Raw genomic sequence first — 24,813 nt, forward strand, 5'->3', positions numbered from 1 at the left:
TTAATAGAGATGTTCTGCGCCGTCATTCGCGCCCTCACAGCTCTCCTTCACAGATACGCGCTGCACTCTTTACCGCCTCTCACTGGATTGCGCTCGAGCTCTCTATAATAGCAATAGTCCTAAGCCATAGATAAAGCTGACAGGTCATTGCATGGTCACTACTGTTGCAATAAAATGCTCATTTAATGCATAGACGGACCAAACACATAATGTAAGTGTCTAAATGCATAAGCATAGTTCCATTGAATGATAAATGAAATTTAATTTTATGTTGTTAAACTGAATGTGTGAAAGAAACAGCTGAAATAACTACAACATTAACAACACTGAAATAAGAGCGCGTGATTAATCTATCAATCAGATGCGCGTTAAAGTTGCGTTCGTTACTATATCAACAGTAAACACCCAGCGCGTTTTCATCATAAATCATCGTAAAACAGGAATGTGCTGTATAAAGAGAAGAAAGAGGGCTTTTTTAACTATTCCATTAAGAAAAGTTAGTTTTGGATTATTTGGGAAAGTGCATGATATTCTAAGGTAGTCTCTCCATGTAAGCATTAGTATGTTTAATGTACCTGGAACACTTTAATAAGGTTGTGTAGTCATTAACACTATCCTGCACTATAGCTATCATGAACTAACAATACTTTTAAAATTTTGGCTTATGTAAATTTCTACAAATGCCAATTTTTTGGCTATTGAAATAAAGTAATGTTGCATTATTAAGAACTAACATGATCCAACATTAACAATGGACAAAAGGGTTTTTACTCTCTGACCCTCTAAAGGCCGCTGTGTAATTCACACCCTGACTAAGACACATTGGGGGAAGCATTTTAATAACCCTAATGAATGCATATAAAAATGCAGAATCGAATCGAATTAATCAAATTGCATTGAATTTTAATGTGAATCGTCTAGAATCTAATCATTCTGAATGTGCAAAAATATAGTTTACTTTTTGTTAGTCATTGTTAGTTTTAAATGTATTGTCAACCTTTTTTTTTTTTTTTTTTTTTTTTGGACTTTGGAAAAATACTGGAACATTAAAAATACTTTATATTCCATATGCTTAAGTATATGTTCAATGTTTAAAAAAAAAAAAAAAACATATTACATGATGAAACACTTGGCTTGTTGGGAAAAGTTTTAGCTGGACACTCGCATATTTTTGGTAACACTTTATTTTAGGGTCTTTTAACTAGTTTCTTATTAGCATGCATCTTACTAGAATATTGGTTATTTATTAGTACTTATAAAGCACATATTAATGCCTTATTCTGCATGAACTTATTTTGCATTCTTAATCCTACCCAATACCTAAACTGAGCATTTAACTTACTAACTAGGTAGTTAGGAGTTTATTGAGGGAAAAGTTGAAGTTGAAGGTGAATAGGTGTTCCCTATACTAAAGTGTGACCATATTTTGTACAGAAAGGTTGATGGAAACCCAAATATTTAGGGTTATTTCCTATTATCTCCTGTGCAATATAACTGGACATCCAAATCTCATTGTGATTTCTCAGACATTTTCAGTTTCTTCACAAAGTTTTACTGTACTTAATATGAGCTGATAACTTGATCAGCCATCTCTAACCCAATCTTAACATAACCTTGAGTCATGTTTCAGGTGCAAAACCTTTAACATGTATGACTCTGAAATGAAACATCTATATTCTGCATAATTCTTAAAGGGATAGTTCACCAAAAAATTAAATTTGTCACCTTTTACTCACCACCTCATGCTATTCCAAACTAGACTTCTTCTGTGGGACTCAAAAGATATTTTTGAAAAATGTTTGAACAGTTGTTGTCTATACAATGAAAGTAAGGGGGGGGGGGGGTCTAAACATTGGTCTAAATATTAAATAGAGTTGCATATAAGGTATTTTTGCTGTTGCTTTCCTTTTTAGCACAACAGGGTGTTTCTATCAAGGGATACTTTTATTTAGCTCTAACTGCAAGAACACTGCAGGACTGGTATCCCAGCATGCTTTGCAGATTATGCTAATGAAAGTAAATTGAAATCATGCCTCTCTCCACCTGAGTTGTCTCAGGGAGAAGGAAAGGTGTGTCCCCCTCCCCATTCACTTCTGTTTCTTTCAAAGAGCAAATTGAATTGGTGATCGAGTCCAGCTCCAGAGATGGAGAGACAGGGAACCACAAAGCTATTTTTTATTTCTGAATTGTGTAAGTCGTGAGAAAAGAGGGAAAAGGTGTGAATTAATCACAGGCCTCATTTCCATAGCAGCCGGTAAGCATCTGTCAGAGTGCGTTATGCGTAAGAGGACGTATGGAAAAGGCCAATCTTCTGCAGTGGAGAAAGAAACTGTGAATTAAAGTCAAAGCCCTCTCTCAGAATGCTAGCGTGATGAAAACAATCTACATGTGAGTGATGCTTGTCATACTTGTTTTCAGTGTGTCAGTCCTACATGAGTGCATGAAGACATAGTAAAAAGGCACTTTTCATGAGTAGGGTACAAACTAAGACAGGAAGAGCATGTTTATTGTGAAAATCAACATTTATAAAATGAGCTAATAAGAACAACAAAAATGTGCTATGACACTGCAAAATGTAAAATACTAAATTCAATTATATTATGTAACTAAATTCCATTATAATATAATATAAGTGGGTAATTTATCTAACACTACTGTAAAGTTTTTGAAAGAACCCTCTGCTTATTTAAACAAAAAATACAGTACAAACAGTAATATTTTTTAAATATTATTACAATTTAAAACAACTGTTTTCTATGTGAATATATTGTCAAATGTAATTTATTCCTGTGATTAAAAGCTGAATTTTCAGCAGTCTTCAGTGTCACATGATCCTTCAGTAATCGTTCTAATATGCTGATTTGATGCTCAAGAAACATTTATGATTATTATCACTGTTGAATACAATATTCTTTGATCAAATGAAAGTTTAAAAGAATAGCATTTATTTGCGATGGAGGTTTTTTGTAACTATGTAAAATCTTACTGACCCCAGGCTTTTAAAAGGTTGTGTATCTAACAGTTTTCTCAACACAAAATGGGGTTTGTGCATCTAATGCTTTTAAAGTGAGGGATGGGACACGAAGTGTACCCTATTAGTCGAAAGTGCCAATACTATAAATAGAATTCTGCCCAATTAGTATTCTGTTTGTGAGAGGACAGCTGGAGGAGTGTGTAAACCATCAGAGCTGTGAATATTGATTCATGCATCCTCTCGTTTTATCTTTATCAGAATTGTTTTTTTGAGGATTCTTTTATTTTGTTCCCTGTCAAAGTGTCGCAGAGACACACAGGCCTTTGCTTCAGTCCAAGCGCTGCTTACATGTCATGCACACATCCAGCTTCAAATGGCACTTCTCAAAAAAGGCTACAGGGAAGCAAAGGGAAGTGTAAGGAATGGCATCAAGAAGCCGAGGATGAGCTACAGCATGTGTCAGGAATTACTAAACTCTGACTCCTGAACCATCTTTCTCAGCTGTCTGTAAATGTAATCTGGATTTCCTTCCAGTGACACCTAGACTTTTAAGTGTACAGTGCAAAAACAAAATATTTTTTATATACGAATATCTCAACTTAATTCTTAAATTAAGATACATTTACTTGAGAAGCAAGATATTAGGTCTTGTTTTCTGCAGGGGAAAAATCTAAATTAAGTGAATTTACATAACATATCTTCTTTTGACAGATAGTTTTCATAACTGCTCTTTTTAGGTTCTTAACTTAATATTTGAAAATGTACCCTTTTTAATGTTATTTTAAAAACAATCGATTGCAACTGCATTGCATTTATAAGATACTGAATCAGTTTCCTAAATGCATCGAGTAGCACTTAAGTATGTCATTTTCTAAAGTCTGACATCTTAAATACATTAATACATTACTTATTTTGAGCTGAACTATTACTAAAATGCACTTTACAAACACATTCTGTTACACTTGACATGCATTTTATTTTATATATATATATATATATATATATATATATATATATATATATATATATATATATATATATATATATATATATATATATATATATATAATTTATTTAAATGCATTTGGATACATTTGACATTACATTTTAATGTTATATGAATATTACATCAATACATTTAGTCCCAGAACAGTGCATTTTAAGCCAAATTTCTCTAAGCTTCACTATACAAAAGCAGTCCCTGATGAAGTTGTCACCCTGTCTTCATCTTTAAAACTTTCCCTTGCCCTAGTGTAATTATAATGGGTTGAATATGATTACAGTCGTGTACTACTTAAGCCTTGTACATTATTAATATGTGCGTAAAAGCATGCGTAAAGAGATCCCTCTTTTGTTGAGATTCACATTCTAAAATAAATGAATAAAAAAAAAATGTAAACTGGCACAATATCATTTCATGTTTTTTTTCCCCTTCCAAATTGATTTGTTTTCTCTCATTGCCCCATTTTGTTTGGTGCATGCGAGCGAAACCTTAACGGGCACAATTGTTTTCTGACATGAAGTGGTAATTGTCTTGGCATCGCTAAAGCCTTGGAGATGGGAAACTCAAGAATAATGGATTGAGGACCGCCACTATCTTCCCTTCTATTGTTCTTATCAAAGGCATAGGGGACGAGACTACTCCCAGCACGCAAGCTGGCAGCAGACTTGATGAGCCGTGATTCATTTTCCAGAGTTTGCAGCCACTTTCAGTAACAGCCTAATTTCATAAGTTCCCACAATGCATGCTATAGCTGGGTTCCAAATGCTGAAGACTGCCTACATAGGCAGCTGACATCTATTTGACACTCTAAAGGCCCTAAAACCCCAAGCCGACTGTCGGGCTGTCGTTTAGCACCGACTGGTCGTGCAGAACTCGCGCGAGTTGCTTGTAGTCCTGCTGGTGTGTTCAAGCACAGCTTTTTGGCAGAGACACAGCCAATGCAAGTCTTTTACTTTGGCTTGGTGTGTCATGGTCTGTAAGACCTGTTCATACTGCACTGACAGACAGCAACATTCATTGGGCTTTGTCGGATCAGCGTTACCCCTGTCGATGTTGCTCAGCTCTCGTTTTTGCCGATTGAACATGTTGAATCAGTGTTTATCGGGTCTTGGAATGTCTGAGAAGTGACTTACTGTAATCTGGTGTCTGTTGACATTGGTCATTGCAGTGTGAATTGGCCTTAAGAAGAAAAGGTTCTAAATTGAACTGTAAAGGGTTCTGTCAGGCACTTCATAAATAGAACCACTTCATATTGACCATTTTATGGATTTAGTTTTAAGGCTGCTTTTTCATGCATCGGTCAATTTTGAGATTTTGGACTTTTGGGTTTTTCATTAAGTGTTTGTTTTTTCAGACTAGTGGAAATGAAACACACAAAATATACTTTTAGAGCACTTTATCTATTTGCGTCTGTAGATTTCAATTACAGAACATATTTTTAAAGGCGTTTTCTCAAAATTTGTTTTTTGGTTTGTTTTGTTTTTTGGAGAAATCTCCACTTCAGCAGCTTTGCATACACCAGACTTTACAGTTTTATTCCTATCTATATTCTGAAGGTTTTTACTAAGAGGTTGTTCATATATAATTTGAGTAATTTTATACAATATTTTATTCCTTTAAAAAAAATGGTGATATTCTGGCTGTTGACAGTATTTTCTGAGTAATAAAAAGAGTTACACTTTATTTTAAGGTGGCATAGATACATTGTACTTACTCAGATAAGTACCGAGTAATATTAATTAACTACATGCACTTACTATAGAGTTAGGTTAAGGGTTTGAGTTTGGTTTAAGGTTAGTTTCTTGTAATTAGGTATAATTTACTGTTTGTTCTGTTACTATAGTAAGTACATGTAGCAACTTGTAACTGTCACTTTAAAATAAAGTGTTACCATAAAAAAAAAGAATTTTGAACCTGGCTTTATTCAGTATTCAGTTTTTTGTTCTAGAAATGTATGTAAATGAGTGCATATTTAAATAGATAATGCCTTATTTGCATATTAAAACATAACATTTCAGAAAACTTGTAATACAAAAAAAAGTTTACAATTCATAATGTAATCAATCAACGTGAAGTATGGTGATATATTTTTTTTTTACCCTATTCACATGGGGTGTTTTGCCTTAATTAATTAATTTTGTTTTAATTCATTTTTTTTTTTATTAAATGTTATTAATTAAACAACTCGTAAATATACTTTATTAGTAGAAAAAAAATTGAAATAACCCATTAAACATGAAACGCAATCATTTAAGACATTTCTCCTTATACCACCTCCTATTCTCCTTATATACAACCTTTTTGACATAAAAGGTTATTTAAAATTGGGTCAAGAACCCTAGAGTTCTCTATAGAATCCTATTTTTCACAGAGTTTCCTAACTTTTGTACTCAGTTTTTGTCTTGGTTTTTGTCTTACTGTGCCAATGGAAGTCATTCATGAACCATAAATGACAGACATAGAAGTCTAGTAAATGTAAATTAAACCAAAGTTTTCCAATTATTTCAGTGTGTGATTTTACTGACCAATATCACCTTGTTTATGATGTTAGTCAGTGAAATCAAACCGGTGAAAAATGTCATTTGTTGTCCAGAGCTGTGCAGCAGGTGCCGCCGCATGCAATGCCAATAAAGCCAATCAGGTCCAGGTAATCAAGCTCTTTGTTTACCTCAAATGACAAATAAATCATTTTTCCAAAATTGGTTTCTGCAAGAGTTTGATTACACGCTTGTATTGCCGAGCAGAGAACTGTTTAATCACACAGTGGCTATGCCGAGCGTATGAGGCGCTCCATCGATCCTCAGAGCTCTGCTGAATCACTGGAATCTGTGCCAAATTTCAAAGACACGGTTAAGGATGTAGTCTGAGCCCTTTGAGCTAAAGAATAAAGTCATTTCCTTTATATCTGTACATTTATATCATGGATTTACAGCCAAGAACTAATTTCATCCAATCCTGAGAACTGCATTTTGATGCTTGCTTTCTATATTTAAAGCCTTTTTTTTATTAATTTCACCATGGAAACAAGAGAGCGATGCCAATGAGGTCAGCAGAATCAATACGCATACAACTTTTTCCCCAAGTTTTGTTCGTCGTACAATGTTTTGTTGAATCTTCTCTAATCTTTAAGATATAGGGTAGGGATTTGATGTAATGATGATGAGTAGCATACTAATGATTTTCTCCTAATGGTGGAAACATCAAAGCATTGGACGGCAAACGAGTCTGTAACAAGTGCACCCAGCGGAGGACAAAACCAACGCACAGTAGCACTCGTGATGCAGCGAGATGTTACAGCATGATAGCCAATTTTAAAGTTTTAAATAAACACACAGCCTTATTACCTCCGAGAGCTCTTGCTGGTGTAAAATGCACAGATGCATTGAAGACAAATGATTCTGCGTCATGTATTTGCGTACAAGTACTTAGTGGATTCTAATTGGGAATTTAAATGTGTGTGAAGTAAATGAGTAATACATGCAGAAACCTTTCATGATACATTTGCTGCTTGTAAAGCTTCCAGATCTGACTTTGAGAGGTCACTTTGGTGTACATTATGGCTGATAAATGGTCAAGTTAAAAATATATATATATATATATTTTGCCTAAATGAATTTAAAATAAGACAATTTTAAATGCTACAAGTACATCTGGCCATCATAACATTATAATGAACAGTGTGACATTCATTTTAAGATCTGCTATAGATTTAAAATTTAACAGCGTTATTAAATTATCATAGTTTTTAAGTAGCATTAGATGATGTGAAAATGCAGTGTATATCATAGTGTTATTTTAGTTTTTAGTTTTATTATATATTAGTTTTCTTAATATCTTGAATTAACTTTTATACTTATTTTTTAGTTTAATTAATAATGTTATTTTTAGTTTAATTTGAGCAATTTTATGTGCTTATTTCATTTCAGTAGTTTTTTTTTTTAAATATTGCTATTTAGATTTAATGTATTTTTATATCAGTTTTAGTTTAGTTTTGTTTTTTTTTGTTTTTTAAGTTAATAATTTTAGTGCTTCAACTTAAGCCTATTTCAGCAACATTTTCGACAACATTTCTAATTTCATTTACAGTAGTTTAAGTTTTTCAACTAATTTCAATTAACATAAACATTTTTAATAGTTTTAGTTAATGATAGTAACCCTGATATATATATATAATTTGTTTGTTATTGCTGTTTACATTAATTTCGCATCATAAAAGCATTCTGAGGTGCAAGTACATTCTCAGACTCAGCCGAAGTGCTCTTCTTCGTGAGCATTTGAGCATGCAGTTAAAAAATAGCCTAGAGCGCCATCTGCTGATAAAAACATTTTTATCCTATTGTTTATCATATTTATTTGCTTGCTCAGTGCATTGTGGGTTTTGTTTCTTTTGCTGTTTTCGGCTGTAAGGACCTTTGAAATAAATGAAATCATTTGGCGAAGTGATATCGAACTGTAATGCGGTCAAGACCTGCCTGGGACTACTTTAGCCATGTGTTTCCCTGAAAACAATTGCACACCTTAGAACAAGGGTCTCCAAACTTGGTCCTGGAGGGCTACTGTCCTGCAGAGTTTAACTCCAACGCCAATTAAACACTTCTGAACCAGCTAATCAGGATCTAATTAGGCATACTAGAAACCTCCAGGCAGGTTTGTTGAGCCAAGTTGGAGCAAAATTCTGCAGGACAGTGGCCCTCCAGGACCAAGTTTGGACACACCCTGTCTTAGAACATTCATCAACCAATCAGATTCAAGCATTCAAAAGCCCTGTAGTGTGGGAATATATGTGTGTGTGTATATATAACGGTCAGAAATCAAGACTGTATCAATGTTTTATTGAACATTTTGACACTTTTGCTTGTTTTTTCTCCCCCTCAGTTCTATTCGGACAGTTTGTCCTGTTCCAGACGTCACTGAATGATGTTGTGGACATTTACGATGGGCCGACGCAACAGTCCTCTCTGCTGTCTTCTCTCTCTGGGTCTCACTCAGGTAAAGCTCAAACATGATGTCCTATCTGTGCACTTCCTGTACTCAAAATTGGATGTGCGACCATTATTCATCTCAAGCCACTGATGGGTACTTAAAATGTTCTGATGTGATGCTGTTATTGCAAAACAAGAAAGAGGTCTGGCATTTTCTGTGCTTTAGGACTGCATTGAGTTCTTTGATATCTATTGCATAGCTTCAACATACTGAATATATTCAGAACAATACTAAACAAACCCCATCAATATAAGAAGATAGAAGATAGTAAAATAGCTGTCACTCTGTTAAATTCTGTGTGTTTATCTCATAATTTGCGTTCATCACATCATTTGGACCATCCTGTAGTAAATGGAGTCATCCGTCAGTGGCTTTTTAGCTGAAAGGTGCAGGTTATTGCCATTTATTCAGCCACATGGGAGTTTAAAAAAAAAGAGATCTTCTATTCAGGCATTTCCCCTCTGCAGATAAACTTCTCTATCAGAAGTCTTTTGAAGCCAAAAGAAGCAAAAATGATGCCCAGTGCAGTGATTTTTGATGTTTACAGATCTCTGAAATGCAATTTTATGATATGTTTACTCTGTCTGTTTTCCAGGAGAGTCGTTGCCCTTGAGTACAGGAAATCAAATAACTATCAAGTTTACTACAGTTGGACCAGAAACTGCCAAAGGCTTTCATTTTGTGTACCAAGGTCAGTTTTCAGCTCTATCAAAAAATATATATATATATTATCATTTATTCTATTTGTATAACATCAAGGCTATTAAGAATATGTAACGCTGGTCAGTATATCTATATCTATTTTTCAAAATATACAATGATAAATGTAATTAAATTTTACTCATTTCATTGCGCTTTTGTCCTTTTATTTGTTTTTAGCTATTTAGGTGTAATTTATTTTTATTTCATTTTTAATTTACATTTCCAGTTAATAATTTTAATGCTTCAATTTAAACTTACTTCAGTTTATTCTACTTCAGCTTTATTTCACTTAATAGAAATGTTTTTAATAGTTTTAGTCTTATGATAATATCCCTGGTACATACCACTTTATATAGTTATTGTCAACACAAAATAACTGGAATCTGTATTCTAAATAACATTTATTGTCTTCTTTTCAAAGCACACCAGGAATAATGTTTTTAGCATTTCAGTTGTAGCAAAAGCTAAACACCAACTTTTTTTGAATGTGCTTTGACTGAGCCAGTGCATTTTTCAATCTAAAAGAGTTTTTCCTTTTTTATTTCACTAATAAAATACATATAATGAAATGAATGTTGGATACAAAGATACAAGGCCACTGAAACAGTAAGCCATCACTGTTAGTGGACCTGCTGCTTACCTGAGCAAATGTTTCAAATCTTTGTATGAAGCTTTACATAGCTTCACATTGTTTTAATATCTTTAAAGAGCCACTCTGGACCTTGAAATATAAAGACCATGTGTTCTAAAGCATTTCTCCCACACATCTTTATTTTGGTACTTTGGGAGTCAATCAAACTGACTCAACTGAATAACAAGTCCAAAACTTAGACTCTTCCAGATGAATTATTATATTCTCCACTTTTAGATTTAGTATTTATTGGCATTTAAGATGCCTTGTTGATTTATGATTTATATTGGTATTTAACAAGATATCTTCAATGTTACAAGCAAAGGAAACCTATTGAATCCTGAATTTGTTAGTAGGTCAAGGCCTGACATTTTGAAGTTGTGTTTGTTCCACTTACAGTAAGATAATTTCAAAAAAAAAAAAAGTTTTTTTTAAATAAAGATGTGTAGAGGTCTCTAACAGAGTCACGGTTATTTATTTTTGATAAAAGTATTGCACAGTCAAGGTCATTTCATTAAAGGGGTGGTATCACACACAGCTTCTGCCAATCTCATGTTAATGTACTCAAGATTATGCATCCTTCAGATCTCAGAAAAGTTTTTAGTTTTATAATATTTATAAAAGATAGATACTCTAAACCGAGTCTTTTCAAAAAAAGCAGAGATCCTGGAGGCGTGTCTGTGGGCGGAGCTACGAGCACACATAGCTTCTGTGTAGAGATCTCATGCTAGCTGCGACATCATTCTAAATAAAATGTGAACAAAACGAATTCAGTTCTCTTCTTCTGCCTTAAGTGAACGTAAACAGTTCAGAAAGAAAATGGATGTCTCAATAGGATCCATGCATTAGGTCTTAAAGTGACAGTAGCTTAATACAGTAACCCTGCTGCTGTCTGTCAAAAGAAAAAGAGAAAATCACTCACGGCTCTTGACTGAATAGCTTCTGTCACTTTAATATGAATCAATGTAAATGTAATTAATGTGAAGACTATGCAGTGTTTTACTTTTACATTTGATTATACCGTTTCTGTGTTGTTTCTTGAATAGGCCTACCTGAAAAACTGTTTATTTCATTTGTATTGTATTTGTATTTTGTTAGTGTTTGTAATACATACTTAAAGCATTATCATACTGTATATCGAATATCGCATTATTTAATGCATTTGTAATGCACTGTTATTAAGCAGCTCTAGTATGAATACATGTCCTTTGTGAGGTAAAACTCTCTAAGTTGGCACATTTCTCTTGTACAATCCTGTCACAGCTGTACCAAGGACCAGCGCCACGCAGTGCAGCTCTGTTCCAGAGCCTCGCTTCGGCAAACGCATTGGCAACAATTTCGCCGTGGGCGCGTCAGTGATGTTTGAGTGTAACCCAGGCTACACGCTCCACGGCTCCTCTGCCATTCACTGTGAAACCGTCCCTGATGCTCTGGCTCAGTGGAACGACACGTTGCCCACTTGCGTCGGTAAGTTCAAACCTCGTCAGCCCCTCGGAGTGACGCACAATCAATGTGGCCTTTTGTCTTCACAGATAGGTTGTGTAACCAAGCATAGTTAGCTGAATGATACATCACATCGAAGCAAACACAAGCCGAAGTGCAGAATGTGACAGCGAGTATCTTTTAGGTGAGCAGAGTTAATTAGGCAGATTTTGTTTGAGTTAGTACAGGGAAACAGGCTGAGACTCGCAGACAGACCCTGTGAAAGCCAAATATCATGATACAAGCAGACACCTCTTCAGCTGTTTACTCAAGTTTAGAGAGGTGTTTAGCAGAGTAAGAGGTCTGATTTTAACAAGCCGCCACTCTTTCTTTCGCTTGTTAATGTCTCTATCTCTCTTTCTGTCTTGCTATTGATTTTCTCCTAAGCAGTTGACTATTATGTTTTTCCTCTCATATTTAGGTTGAAAAGAAATCAAGAATTGTGTTTTCAGTCAGACAGACAGACAGACAGACAGACAGACAGACAGACAGACAGACAGATAGATAGATAGATAGATAGATAGATAGATAGATAGATAGATAGATAGATAGATAGATAGATAGATAGATAGATAGATAGATAGATAGATAGATAGATAGATAGATAGATAGATAGATAGATAGATAGATAGATAGATAGATAGATAGATAGATAGATAGATTAGCATATTAGACTGATTTCTGAAGGATCATGTGACACTGAAGACTGGAGTAATGATACTGAAAATTCAGCTTTGCATCACAGAAATAAATTATATTTTTAAAGTATATTAAAATATAAAACGATTATTTTAAATTGTAATAACATTTCATAATATTACTGTTTTTTCTGTATTTTTTATCAAATAACAGCAGGCTTGATGAGCATAAGAGACCTCTTTCAAAAAAAAATTAAAAATAGTAATGTTTCCAAACTTTTGATCGGTACTGTATATATATATATATATATATATAACTTTATGTAATATGATATTTGACAATTTAATGTTTTATTATTAGGGAACTATTGTGATGTTATCGTTAAAACGTTTGCAGATTATAAAGATGTTTTAATGCTTTTGAAAGAAGTCTCTTCTGCTCAACAAGGCTGATTTATTTGATTAAAAAATAATAATAATAAATAAAAATCAGTAAAAAATGTTTATTATTTTGGTGTATATTTGAATATATTTTAAACTGTAATTTATTCCTGCACTGTAAAAAAAAAATCCCAGTTAAATTTACAGTAAAAAAACGGCAGCTGTGGTTGCCAGAACTTTACCGTAAAAAATACAGTAGCAACGTAAAAAAAAAAAATTGTTAAATTTACGGTAAAATAACGTATTTTATTAACCGATATAATGTTAATTTACCAACCTAATGAAGTACTAATATCTGTTTTGTACCTTTATAATACACTGACAGTCACCAAACACAGTGGTGATAAGAGTCACATGATGAATCAGAGTTCATCACAAGCAGATTTTCCACAAGCTGAGAAGGACAACACTAACATATAGAAGGTGCACACAGTGTCATTCACACACACACTAAACACCATCATGGTAACATGCATGAAATTTTAAAAATGCAATAAACATTAATTTAACAACATTAGATATAACATAAAACCCTAATGTACATAACTGATTAGAAAAAAATGAGAAAAACTAAGAAGAAACAGAGTTATTTCAACGAAAATATATCAAATGTGAAGTGTCATGCAGGGAATTGTGGGAATGTCAATTTACGTTTTTTCACTGTACATTTTTACAATTAATTGTTATTTTTCACTTCCAAACTTTCTGTAAACCAACTGACAGTTTTTCACTGCAGCATTTTTACAGTCTTTTACTGTTAAAATCACAGTCATTTTTTACAGTGTGTGATCAAAGCTGAATTTTCAGCATCATTACTCCAGTCTTCAGTGTCACATGATCCTTCAGAAATCATTCTAACATGCTGATTTGCTGCTCATTTATCAGAAGAAACATTTATTATTATTATCAATGCTGAAATCATATTTTTGAGGAAACCTGATATTTTTTTAGGATTCTTTGATAAATAGAAAGTTCAAAAGAACAGCATTTATTTGAAATATTTATATTTATGCATCCATCTAAATTTTAAGTTAACCTTTTTTTCTCAAATGTTTCTATACAATAATAAACTAATTTTTGTGTGTCTTTTACTTGTTGCTACATGCTGTTTCGATATTATTAATATTAGTTACATTATTACACCGTTAGTCAAAACTCATGGGGGTCCACCTTTAATTTGACAGCTAAGTGTTTTTTTAGTAATTTCTTTTTGTGTTTAAATTTTCGCCTCTATTTTACCCCCCTCAGATTCACTGCATTCAACAAGCTGGTCTCATTATTAATATTACTCCAAAAAAAAAAAACATATTTCATCATATTGTTTTTTCTTTCTTATTTTTGCAGAGGCACGCCTATATGTTACAACCACTGATAAAATATGGGAATACAGTAATGTTGCGCATGACAGGCATGTGCTTTATCGTGTCATTTCCCTGCTCATCTCCGTGTGCTCTGACTGAAAGGTCAGGGATCTGTGATATTTCACAATTACCTGAGCACACGCTGCATTCTATATATCACTGGTTAAAAATGAATGACCCCAAAATTGCTGGGAAGTGAATTTGGTTAATAATTGAAGAATCTGACACAGATATTTTGAGCCCTGCTCCATATATGGCCTCCCCGTTTTTCCTCACTTTCTATCCCGCTCCCTTTCTGCAACGTCGGACATCAATCAGGATGTCCCTACCCGCTCGTAACTGTTTAAACAAAGTGATTGGCTTTGACCTCTAGATTATCCGCTTGTCCTTGACAGATAGCATCTTACCTAAGCATAGGATAACAAAGACAGTTCTGCCCTGCCAGAGTCAGATAGCAGCCTGTGCTTTGTTATTGACAGATCCAGTCAGTGGCTTCTAGTGCTGCTAGACAATAGCTGGCAGGACTTCAGCAAACAGGAGAAAACTGCTTAACCAGGCTTCTCCTGTGGGAGAAAGATGACATGTTACACATTCATTCCTGATGTTTCTTTGATACAGTGTGCTTTTTAAATGCAGCGAAATTGAAAGACTGTCATATATACTGTAGTGCAGATAAAATGCAGCAAGGAGAATGGTTCACCCAAAAATTTAAATTATTCCATCATTTATGTATCCTCATGTTATTCCAAACACACTCAAAGCACAACACACTGATCCAGCTGACCAATCAGAGCACATTGTGCTTTTCAGAAGGAGGGGCTTCATAGAGACAGGAACTAAACAGAGTGTTACTGACAGACTGGGAAGAGAGGAGCTGCAACAATGGAGAATATGTGCAAAATAAATACGTTTTTAAACATTCAAGCATGAAAACTTTTTTAGTGGAGCCCAAAAACAAATCAAGACTCAAAAGGGCATAATAGGCTGAGAAATCATATGCGTATATATTATAATCATCTTTTCCATTGCTCCACATCAATGTCTGTATAGCATTTTTCATTTCATTAAAGTTTTTTTTACAGTTTAACTAAATGGAAAACCTAGTTGGATGCTGATTACAGGAGCATAGCAACACCTACTCAGTATCTGTCTAAAAAAACAAGTATATTTTTAAAGGCAGGAAAGCATATAGTGAGTAATCATACAGCTTACTGTTAGCTTTGATTACTCATCAGAAGATGCTTCTCTTTTGTACCGAGGCTGATGAATTCCTTCGATTTACGCCACACTGAAAGTTAATGCTTATCTACCTGTCTTTTCCCGTCTTCACAGTGCCTTGTGGAGGGATACTGACAATGCGTAAGGGGACCATTTTGTCCCCAGGTTACCCGGAGCCCTACGATAACAACCTCAACTGTGTGTGGAAGGTGTCTGTTCCTGAGGGAGCTGGAATCCAAGTGAGTGGAGGAGCTTGTTTGAAGTTCCTCAAATTAAATGTTTCAGACAAGAAGTGTCAGTGATGGAAAAGTTTAAACTACAATAAAGGGAATTCTTAATGTCTAATTACTTATGCATAAGGCAATGTTTAATTTAGAAATGATGGGGAGTACAGTTCTACAAACTTCAGAGCCAGTCTGCATCTTCACCTGCCTGTTTTTTTGCAATTGCAGTAATTTTGTTGATATAGCATCTCACACCATGTTTACAGTGGACTCATCCAAATACAAAAAATCCCAATAAATCACCTTGATTATAATCAGTGAAGCTGATTCATCATGTGAGATGGAAAGGAGCTCAGTACATTAGTGACAGTGTCTTTGTGCTTTTGTTCTACCACTTCTTACTCGTTTATTTTCTTTCTTTATAAATCAGATCCAAGTTGTGAGTTTTGCCACGGAACATAACTGGGATTCTCTTGATTTCTATGATGGAGCAGACAACAATGCACCCAGACTGGGCAGCTATTCAGGTGAGAGTTGAGTTACTGGAGAAGTACATGCTTTTTCCTGTTTTGGAAGTTGGAATCTCTAGCCTGAAAAGATCTTTCACTGTAAACAGACCCTCATCAGTATATAAAAATATATGTGACCTGTGCTGGCAAAATGAGTTACAATGAGCAAATTTTCAAAAATTAGTTACTGTTATTTTCACATTCTCTATTAAAAAAACATTCAAAATGATGTATGATCTGTTGGAATCAGACAAAAATGACTGAGCTACACCTGTTTGAAAATAGAGTCATCGAAGTCAATTCTCAGACGAAGTCTGTCTGAGCCTTTATGCACGCTTCGGATGTGTCAGTCAGTGCGAGTAAGATCATTTTGTATACATCAGCATGAGTTTGAAAATTACATTTCATTGGTACATTCACAAAGTTGGAATGCTGTGCTTTAAAACTATATCAAATTTGTGCAAGTGGAGAAGCGAGCAGAGAAAAATGGCATTTTTCATGGTCAAAGGGAAGGTACTCTTCTTAGAAAACGTACAAATAAAGATACTTTTAGATGCCTAATTGCTATTTGAAGCATTGGGATCGCTAGACGAGGGCTTAATTAACAAATTTTTGTGAAAAACTCAAATTCATTTTTCACATTGTTTTGCCTGTAGCTTGAAATTAACACATGCGCATTCTGACTCATTTTGACAGCACTGATCACATATGTAGGTCTACTTTTTTGTCACATGAGATTTTAAGTTAATATTTCAAGAATTTAACAACATATTCGCATGTTCACGGTTCTCTGAAGTCAGTCAATGGTCAAGTGACGTGGATGTAAACAAAATATTTTTTTCTGTTTAGTTAATGTTTTGATTTTTTTATTTAAATTATTTTTATTTTTATTTTGGTAACACTTTATTTTACGATGCCGGTTACACGTTACTAAATGTACTTACTATAGTAATAACAGTAAAATATGCATAATCACAAGTAACTAACCCTAAACTAAACCCTAACCCTAACTGCAACTCTACAGTAAGTACATGTAGTTAATTAATAGTACTCAGTACTTATATGAGTAATTACAATGTAACAAAGGCACTCTAAATTTAAAGTAACCCACTTAACTAGTGTTGCTGTAGATACAGTTAATTTATGTAATCTTAAGGAATAAGGTTTGTTATGCTGCATGCAGTGATCGTCATTCAAAAATATCTCAATGTCACGATTGACCAATCAGAATCAAATATTCCACACTAGCCCATTGTATAAGCTAATGTAATATTACATTAGGAGTGGTTTAATGCCTCCTTCCAAACAAAATGATCTTTGCTCTTAGTCTTTCCAAAAAAATTAATTGAACATCAGAGATTGCTCACCAGAACTTGATATTATTAATTGAGTCACACCTTGAAAAATTGTTTGTAATTTTTTGGAGCCAGCAAACTTGGAGGAGGCTCTCCATGCTGTTTTTGGCTAGCTAATTAATTGCAATCTCTGGCAGCACATCTAATGGGCACTGCACCTCACCACTCAGCACTTCATTTGTTTGTAAACAGAGTGGCCAGAGGAAGTTTACTAATGCTAACAGCTTGTCATTGCTTAGTCCTGATGGCTCAATGATCTTCTTGTCATGAAGACACGGTGTACAGTGTTTGAAACAGTGTTTCTGGGCATTTCCTGGAGGATGGGAAACACTAGTTTAGAGTGTCCTATTGGGAACAGTGACTTTATCTCGCTTTCAGGGACAGTGAAGGTTTTTATGGCTGCGCTGCGGGAGCAGTAATTGAGATGGTTCCAGCAGCTCAGAAGTTGACCTCAGAGTTGAACTGTACAGCAGGAAGTATTTAAAACAGTGAGGCTGTGGTGTCACAAGACAAATGTTAACAGGTGTAGCAGAACTTTTCTTCACAGCATGAACATTAAAGATGTTCCCATTAATAAGTCTTATCTGGTCTTCGGTATGCTCTAAATGTCTTTGCTTGCTAATCCACTTTATCTGTTTCTTATTTAAACCCCAGCTGATGTGATTTTGACTGTGCAAAAGTAAAGAAATCACAGCTTTTCTTAATCTTCAACATGCATAACGCAGTTTCTCCTTTATCAGGAACCACCATTCCTCAGCTCCTGAATAGCACGTCTAACAACCTCTACCTGAACTTTGTGTCAGACATCAGTGTGTCAGCAGCAGGCTTCCATCTGGAATACACAGGTACAACACAACTGCAGAGTGTAACAACATTACTCTATTGATTCCTTTCAAATGACCGGGTCTGTTAAATAAAGCCCAACATCCTTCTGTGCTGCATTTATAACCCCACACTAGACCTTGACCTCTTGAGAAATTCCTTTTGCTTTTCTTTTTTCTGTAGTAGTAACAATTAGGATAGATGGATGGATGGATGGATGGATGGATGGATGGATGGATGGATGGATGGATGGATAAAAAGATGGATGGATGGATGGATGGATGGATGGATGGATGGATGGATGGATAAAAAGATGGTGGGTGGATGGATGGATGGATGCCAGATGGATGCCAGATGGATGGATGGATGACAAACAGATGGATGGATGGATGGATGGATGCATAAATAGATGGTGGATGGATGGATAAATAGATGATGGATGGATGGATGGATGGATGGATGGATGGATGGATGGATGGATGGATGGATGGATAGATAATGGATAAATGAATGGATGGATGGATGACAGATGGATAAATAGATGATGGAAGGATGCATGGATGGATTGATGGATGGATGCATAAATAGATGGTGGGTGGATGGATGGATTGATGGATGGATGGTGAATGGATGGATAAAAAGATGATGGATGGATGGATGGATGGATGGATGCATAAATAGAGGGTGGATGGATGGATGGATGGATGAATGAATGGTGAATGGATGGATAAAAAGATGATGGATGGATGGATGGATGCATAAATAGATGGTGGGTGGATGGATGGATAAATAGATGATGGATGAATGGATGACAAACAGATGGCTGGATGGATGGATGGATGGATGGATGGATGGATGGATGGATGGATGGATGGATGGATTGATGCTTAAATAGATGGTGGATGGATGGATGGATAAATAGATGATGGATGGATGGATGGATGGATGGATGGATGGATGGATGGATGGATGGATGGATGGATGGATGGATGGATGGATGGATAACAGACAGATAAATAGATCATGGATAGATGGATGGATGGATGGGTGGATGGATGGATGCATAAATAGATGGATGGATGACAGACGGATAAATAGATGATGGATGGATGACAGATGTATAAATAGATGGATGGTTGGATGGATGGATGGATGGATGGATGGATGCTTAAATAGATGGTGGATGGATGGATAAATAGATGATGGATGGATGAATGGATGGTTGGATGGATGGATGGATGGATGGATGGATGGATGGATGGATGGATGGATGGATAACACAGATAAATAGATCATGGATGGATGGATGGATGGATGGATGCATAAATAGATGGATGGATGACAGACGGATAAATAGATGATGGATGAACGGATGGATGACAGATGTATAAATAGATGGATGGTTGGATGGATGGATGGATGGATGGATGGATGGATGGATGGATGGATGGATGGATAACAGACAGATAAATAGATCATGGATAGATGGATGGATGGATGGATGGATGGATGGATGGATGGATGCATAAATAGATGGATGGATGACAGACGGATAAATAGATGATGGATGAATGGATGGATGACAGATGTATAAATAGATGGATGGTTGGATGGATGGATGGATGGATGGATGGATGGATGGATGGATGCTTAAATAGATGGTGGATGGATGGATAAATAGATGATGGATGGATGGATGGATGGATGGATGGATGGATGGATGGATGGATGGATGGATGGATGGATGGATAACACAGATAAATAGATCATGGATGGATGGATGGATGGATGCATAAATAAATGGATGGATGACAGACGGATAAATAGATGATGGATGAACGGATGGATGACAGATGTATAAATAGATGGATGGTTGGATGGATGGATGGATGGATGGATGGATGGATGGATGGATGGATGGATGACAGATGGATAAATAGATGATGGATGGATGGACGGATGGATGGACAGATATCCTCCATCTTTTTTATGGCAAGTAATCAAAGTGGGAAATGCCAGTGGAAAAAGAGGTGGTTCCAGCCAACAGACGTATTTTCATACCAGATTCAGCCAAATGATCTGTATGACTGCAGGTGCTGAGCCAGAGAGAGACACCTGTTCTACACAAAACAGAGCCAGGTGTCCACATTTACATCCATAAAATAATTAGCCAGAAAACAGTCCTTCTAACCGAATGTTTTCAGACACCAGTACACCAGATCCTCACAGGCTTGCTGAAATACAAAGCTGTCCTTTTAAGAGTTCAGGAACCTGAAATCTTTTCTGAACAGTATGTGTCAGTGCTATCCTGTGGAGATTTTCTATAAACCAGATGACTGCAGCAGTTTTGATCTGTGTGTGTGTTCAGCTATTGGCCTAGATACATGTCCAGAGCCTCAGACTCCAACCTATGGGATTAAAGTTGGGGATCGATATATGGTGGGAGATGTTGTCATGTTCCAGTGTGAGCAAGGATACTCTTTACAGGTGAGGGCAATGTGTGTTCAAAACATATAGTGCATTGATCACTTCTTTTTCATCCATACATGTATATATTCCAGGGAGCACAGTGCTGATTCAAAAATGTTGATCTGTTTTGTTTCTCTCTAGGGAAATGCCCATATCACATGCATGCCTGGACCAGTGAGGAGGTGGAATTATCCGGTACCTCTTTGCCTCGGTACGGTCTTATTAAATTCATTGTGAAGATTGTTTTTCTCAGTTTTAGATTCCCTTTCATCAGCAATCGAATAAGAGGCGCCACGATGGGTTATGTGAGTTTAAGCTGAAGTTTGATTCATCGCCTCATCCTTAAGCTTCTCCTGTCCCGGCAGGTTTTATTTAATTCTGATCCTAAAATGCAGAGTGCGGCAGAGTTTTCGATCACGCTATAGAACATTGTGATGGATTATCTGGTGTTTATTTATGGGGCCGTTTTTAAAGTGAAAGCCAACTAGAACCTTTATGTTTCAGTGTTTGGCTTCATTTTTCAACTGTTTTAGCCTCAGCCAAGCTGAAAATCCTGAAATACCCAGCTCAATAATTCACCACCCAGCTGCTCGTACACATTCTGAATGCAAGCACATTCCCACAACTATGACTTTTTTAATACTCCTTTTCAATGCTTTCTGCTCAGCTCAGAGGGCAAAGATATCTCTAAGCTTGAGTTTACGTGAATACTCTTGTCTTGTCACTGGCAAAAGCCTTTTTCCGAATAAATGTCAAGCTTTTTTAAAACAAAAATGATCGAGATATGTTTGTTTTTTGACATTTTACCCTTCATCATCATGTCTCTTTAAAGGATTAGTTAACTTCAGAATTAAAATTTACTCACCCCCATGTCATCCAAGATGTTCATTGTCTTTCTTTCTTCAGTCAAAAAAGAAATTAAAGTTTTTGAGGAAAACATTCCAGGATTTTTCTCCATATAGTGGACTTCACTGGGGTTCAACGGGTTGAAGGTCCAAATGTCAGTTTCAGTGCAGCTTCAAAGAGCTCTACATGATCCCAGACGAGGAATAAGAGTCTTATCTAGTGAAACAATTTAAACATATGCTTTTTTTAACTGTGATCTGCCACGCATGACGTAATCACGTTGGAAAGGTCATGCGTAACTCCATCTCATTTTCTCCTCCAACTTCAAAATCGTCCGACATCGTTGTTTTACTTTTTTTTTTTTTTTTGTAAAGGCCATTTGACTTAGTCTTTGCATGTTCACTTTGTAAACTCTGGATCAGTACTTCCGCCTACTTCACCTGTGACCTTTCTAACGTGATTACGCAATGCCTGGTGGATCGCCAAGCAGCGCAAGACGTGCATTTGTGGTTAAAATGTATATGTATATATGTATAAGACCCTTATTCCTCATCTGGGATCATGTAGAGCTCTTTGAAGCTGCACTGAAACTGACATTTGGACCTTCAACCCATTGGTCCCTGTTGAAGTCCACTATATGGAGAAAATCCTGGAATGTTTTCCTCAAAAACTTTAATTTCTTTTTTGACTAAAGAAAGAAAGACATGAAGTTGGCTAGCCAATACCTAAACTGAATAAGTACCTTACTAACTATTAATAAGCAGTAAATTAGGAGTTTATTGAGAGAAAAGTCGTAGTTAATAGTGAATACATGTTCCCTATCCTCCATTTAGTTAGCAACACCCAAATTTCTATGATCCAATCAATTCCTGAAGAATGAAATCAAGCCCCACCCCTTAGATATACATCACAATAGGGAAGAAAAGACTATTGCAAATTCCTGACTTTAAAGGTGGAGTCACTTTAGTGCCTCTAGTGGAAACAAGTGGAATTACAATTGATTTTTATTATCATAGTTTTCAAACTGGTTCCTGAACACTTCCTCCTGATGCTAGTCAGACAAACAGATATCCCCACTCCCCAGCTGATGTCACTGGTTGCATTATCATGCATATTTACAGTTGTAATAAAAAATGTTGACACTCTAACAAAATTATGGGAAACACTGTGTCCAGGGTGTCTCTTAATACAGTTGCTCTTTTGCCCATCTAAGAACTTTGAGTGGTGCAAACCAAAATATAGTGACTCAAGAGGGGAAATGACCAGTTTGGATGTTTGAATTGGGGATGCACTCTTTTTCATCTGGTCCTTGTGGAACGCAAGATGGAGATTCTCTTTGACTGCCAAGCTGATGTGCCAGACGTCTCTTTGCCTTTCACTGCATCAACCTGTTTCTAGCACATCCAGTGTGGCCAGCAGGCTTTTCTGTGAGACCAAGTTTGTGTCTTTTTCCTCTGATCAAGGGCACCCTGTTTATCTTTTATATTGCTTTGGCTCATGTTTGAGTTGGCTGTCCCTTGACCTGCCCAATTCCCTTTGCCTCCTGTTTAAAGGAAGTTTGAAGGAAGTTTCTACTGCAGCAACATTGTCCAGCCTCTCCTGTGCCTAAACTAGACCGTGACTATTAGCTGTGATCTCCATATTACTGTTGGAATCATGACTTAAATCCCCAGACTGTTCCTTGTGCCTCTTAAAACAGACAATAGCTTTTGTTTTCGTGCCAAGCAAATAGGCTGCAGATCAGAATTTCTTTGTATTCCAGTGCGTGTTTATAGCTTTTATTTCTGTTTAGTGCTTCTCTGCTCCTCTATTTTGTTTCTTCTTTAGCAACTGTTCAATTCTCAGAGTAGGTGAAATGTAAAGAACTGAACTGAAGGGAGTTGATGTAATATGTAAATGGAGTTTCCCTTGCCGATTGTGGCTTTACATCTGTCTTGTAGTGGATCTGATAAAGTCATTGTGAGGCCCATCTTCTGTAATTCAGATTCAAAGAAGTTTTACTGGCCAAGTGTGATCACACGTACAAGGATTTTTTCTTTTTTCTTTCAGGTTTACAGGAGCTCTGAGCACTTATATGTGACTGCAAGGGTTACATGACTACTTGTTCTTCATGTTGACTAGTAGTGGATCACATGATCTCAGTCGCACTCAGTTTCCTGTGTCTACATTCCATATTCCCTGACAGCAGGAGGAAAATTCTTCTGTCCATAAAATATGTGCCATGTATTTACATCCAAAAGTATAGAGTAAAAAGTAAAAGTAAAAATGCATTCTCAAAACACAAAAACAAACCACAGTGGAGCTGTTGACATCTGAGATTATCTGCCAAAATCACTAAAAAAGTGTTGTGACTGAGAATAAAAGCAGCATAATTCTAGCAGTGGAAATATGCACAATTTTAAATTAATTTGGTTATAATTCATTTAATTTAAGTTAATATTACTATATATTATAAAGAAATGTTATTCAAAAATATATTTGAAAAATTAATGTTAATCAAAAATATTTAGAAATTATAATGAACCTAGATTCATTTTTAAGATTATTAAAATTAATAAATCCCAGTTTATTAATAAATAACAAAAAGATTTAAAAGATAAAAGATTAAGGGTAAAAGATTTTTAAGTGGAATTTGTTTAATTCAAAACATATTTTTGTTTTGGTCCGACTTTATATTAAGTGGCCTTATCTACTATGTACTTACAGTACATCAAAAAATAAGTACAATGTACCTATTGGGTTCATATTGAATTGCAAAACACTTTTGCTGCTATTGAGGTGTGATACGGGTAAAGTTAGGGAAAGCTTTGGTGGTATGGGTAGGTTTAAGGGTAGGGGCAAGGTGTAAAGGATGGGTCAACAGTGTAATTTTAAGTGTAATTACAGAAATTAATTACAGATGTAATTATATGCAGGTGTTTTTAAAATAAAAGTACAATGTAAAAACTTGTATGCACACAATAAGTGCATTGTATCAAATGATTAATTTAAATGTAAGTACATAGTAGTTAAGGCCACTTAATATAAAGTGGGACCTTGTTTTTTTCCTGCTGTAATCATTCAGTGATCCAGTAGAGACAGAAATCAGTAAGAAATGCATGACAGTTCAACACATTACATTTTGGAAGTGTATAAAGTGAATCTTTTTCTGTATA

The 24,813-nt window shown here is 35.6% G+C and overlaps 1 protein-coding gene across 1 annotated transcript in view; it reads left to right on the forward strand.

Moving 5' to 3' along the window:
• Window positions 1-24,813, forward strand: part of csmd3b (CUB and Sushi multiple domains 3b) — a 514,670-nt gene that overhangs the window by 387,612 nt on the left and 102,245 nt on the right. The window contains exons 32-39 of the mRNA XM_067361816.1: window positions 8,853-8,966; window positions 9,556-9,651; window positions 11,557-11,760; window positions 15,548-15,672; window positions 16,088-16,184; window positions 18,262-18,366; window positions 20,712-20,830; window positions 20,954-21,023. Coding sequence (XP_067217917.1) covers window positions 8,853-8,966; window positions 9,556-9,651; window positions 11,557-11,760; window positions 15,548-15,672; window positions 16,088-16,184; window positions 18,262-18,366; window positions 20,712-20,830; window positions 20,954-21,023 — 930 coding nt within the window. The remainder of the gene's footprint in view (window positions 1-8,852; window positions 8,967-9,555; window positions 9,652-11,556; window positions 11,761-15,547; window positions 15,673-16,087; window positions 16,185-18,261; window positions 18,367-20,711; window positions 20,831-20,953; window positions 21,024-24,813) is intronic.

This window comes from Chanodichthys erythropterus, chromosome 15 (assembly GCF_024489055.1).
Source record: "Chanodichthys erythropterus isolate Z2021 chromosome 15, ASM2448905v1, whole genome shotgun sequence".
Taxonomy (NCBI): Eukaryota; Metazoa; Chordata; class Actinopteri; order Cypriniformes; family Xenocyprididae; genus Chanodichthys; species Chanodichthys erythropterus.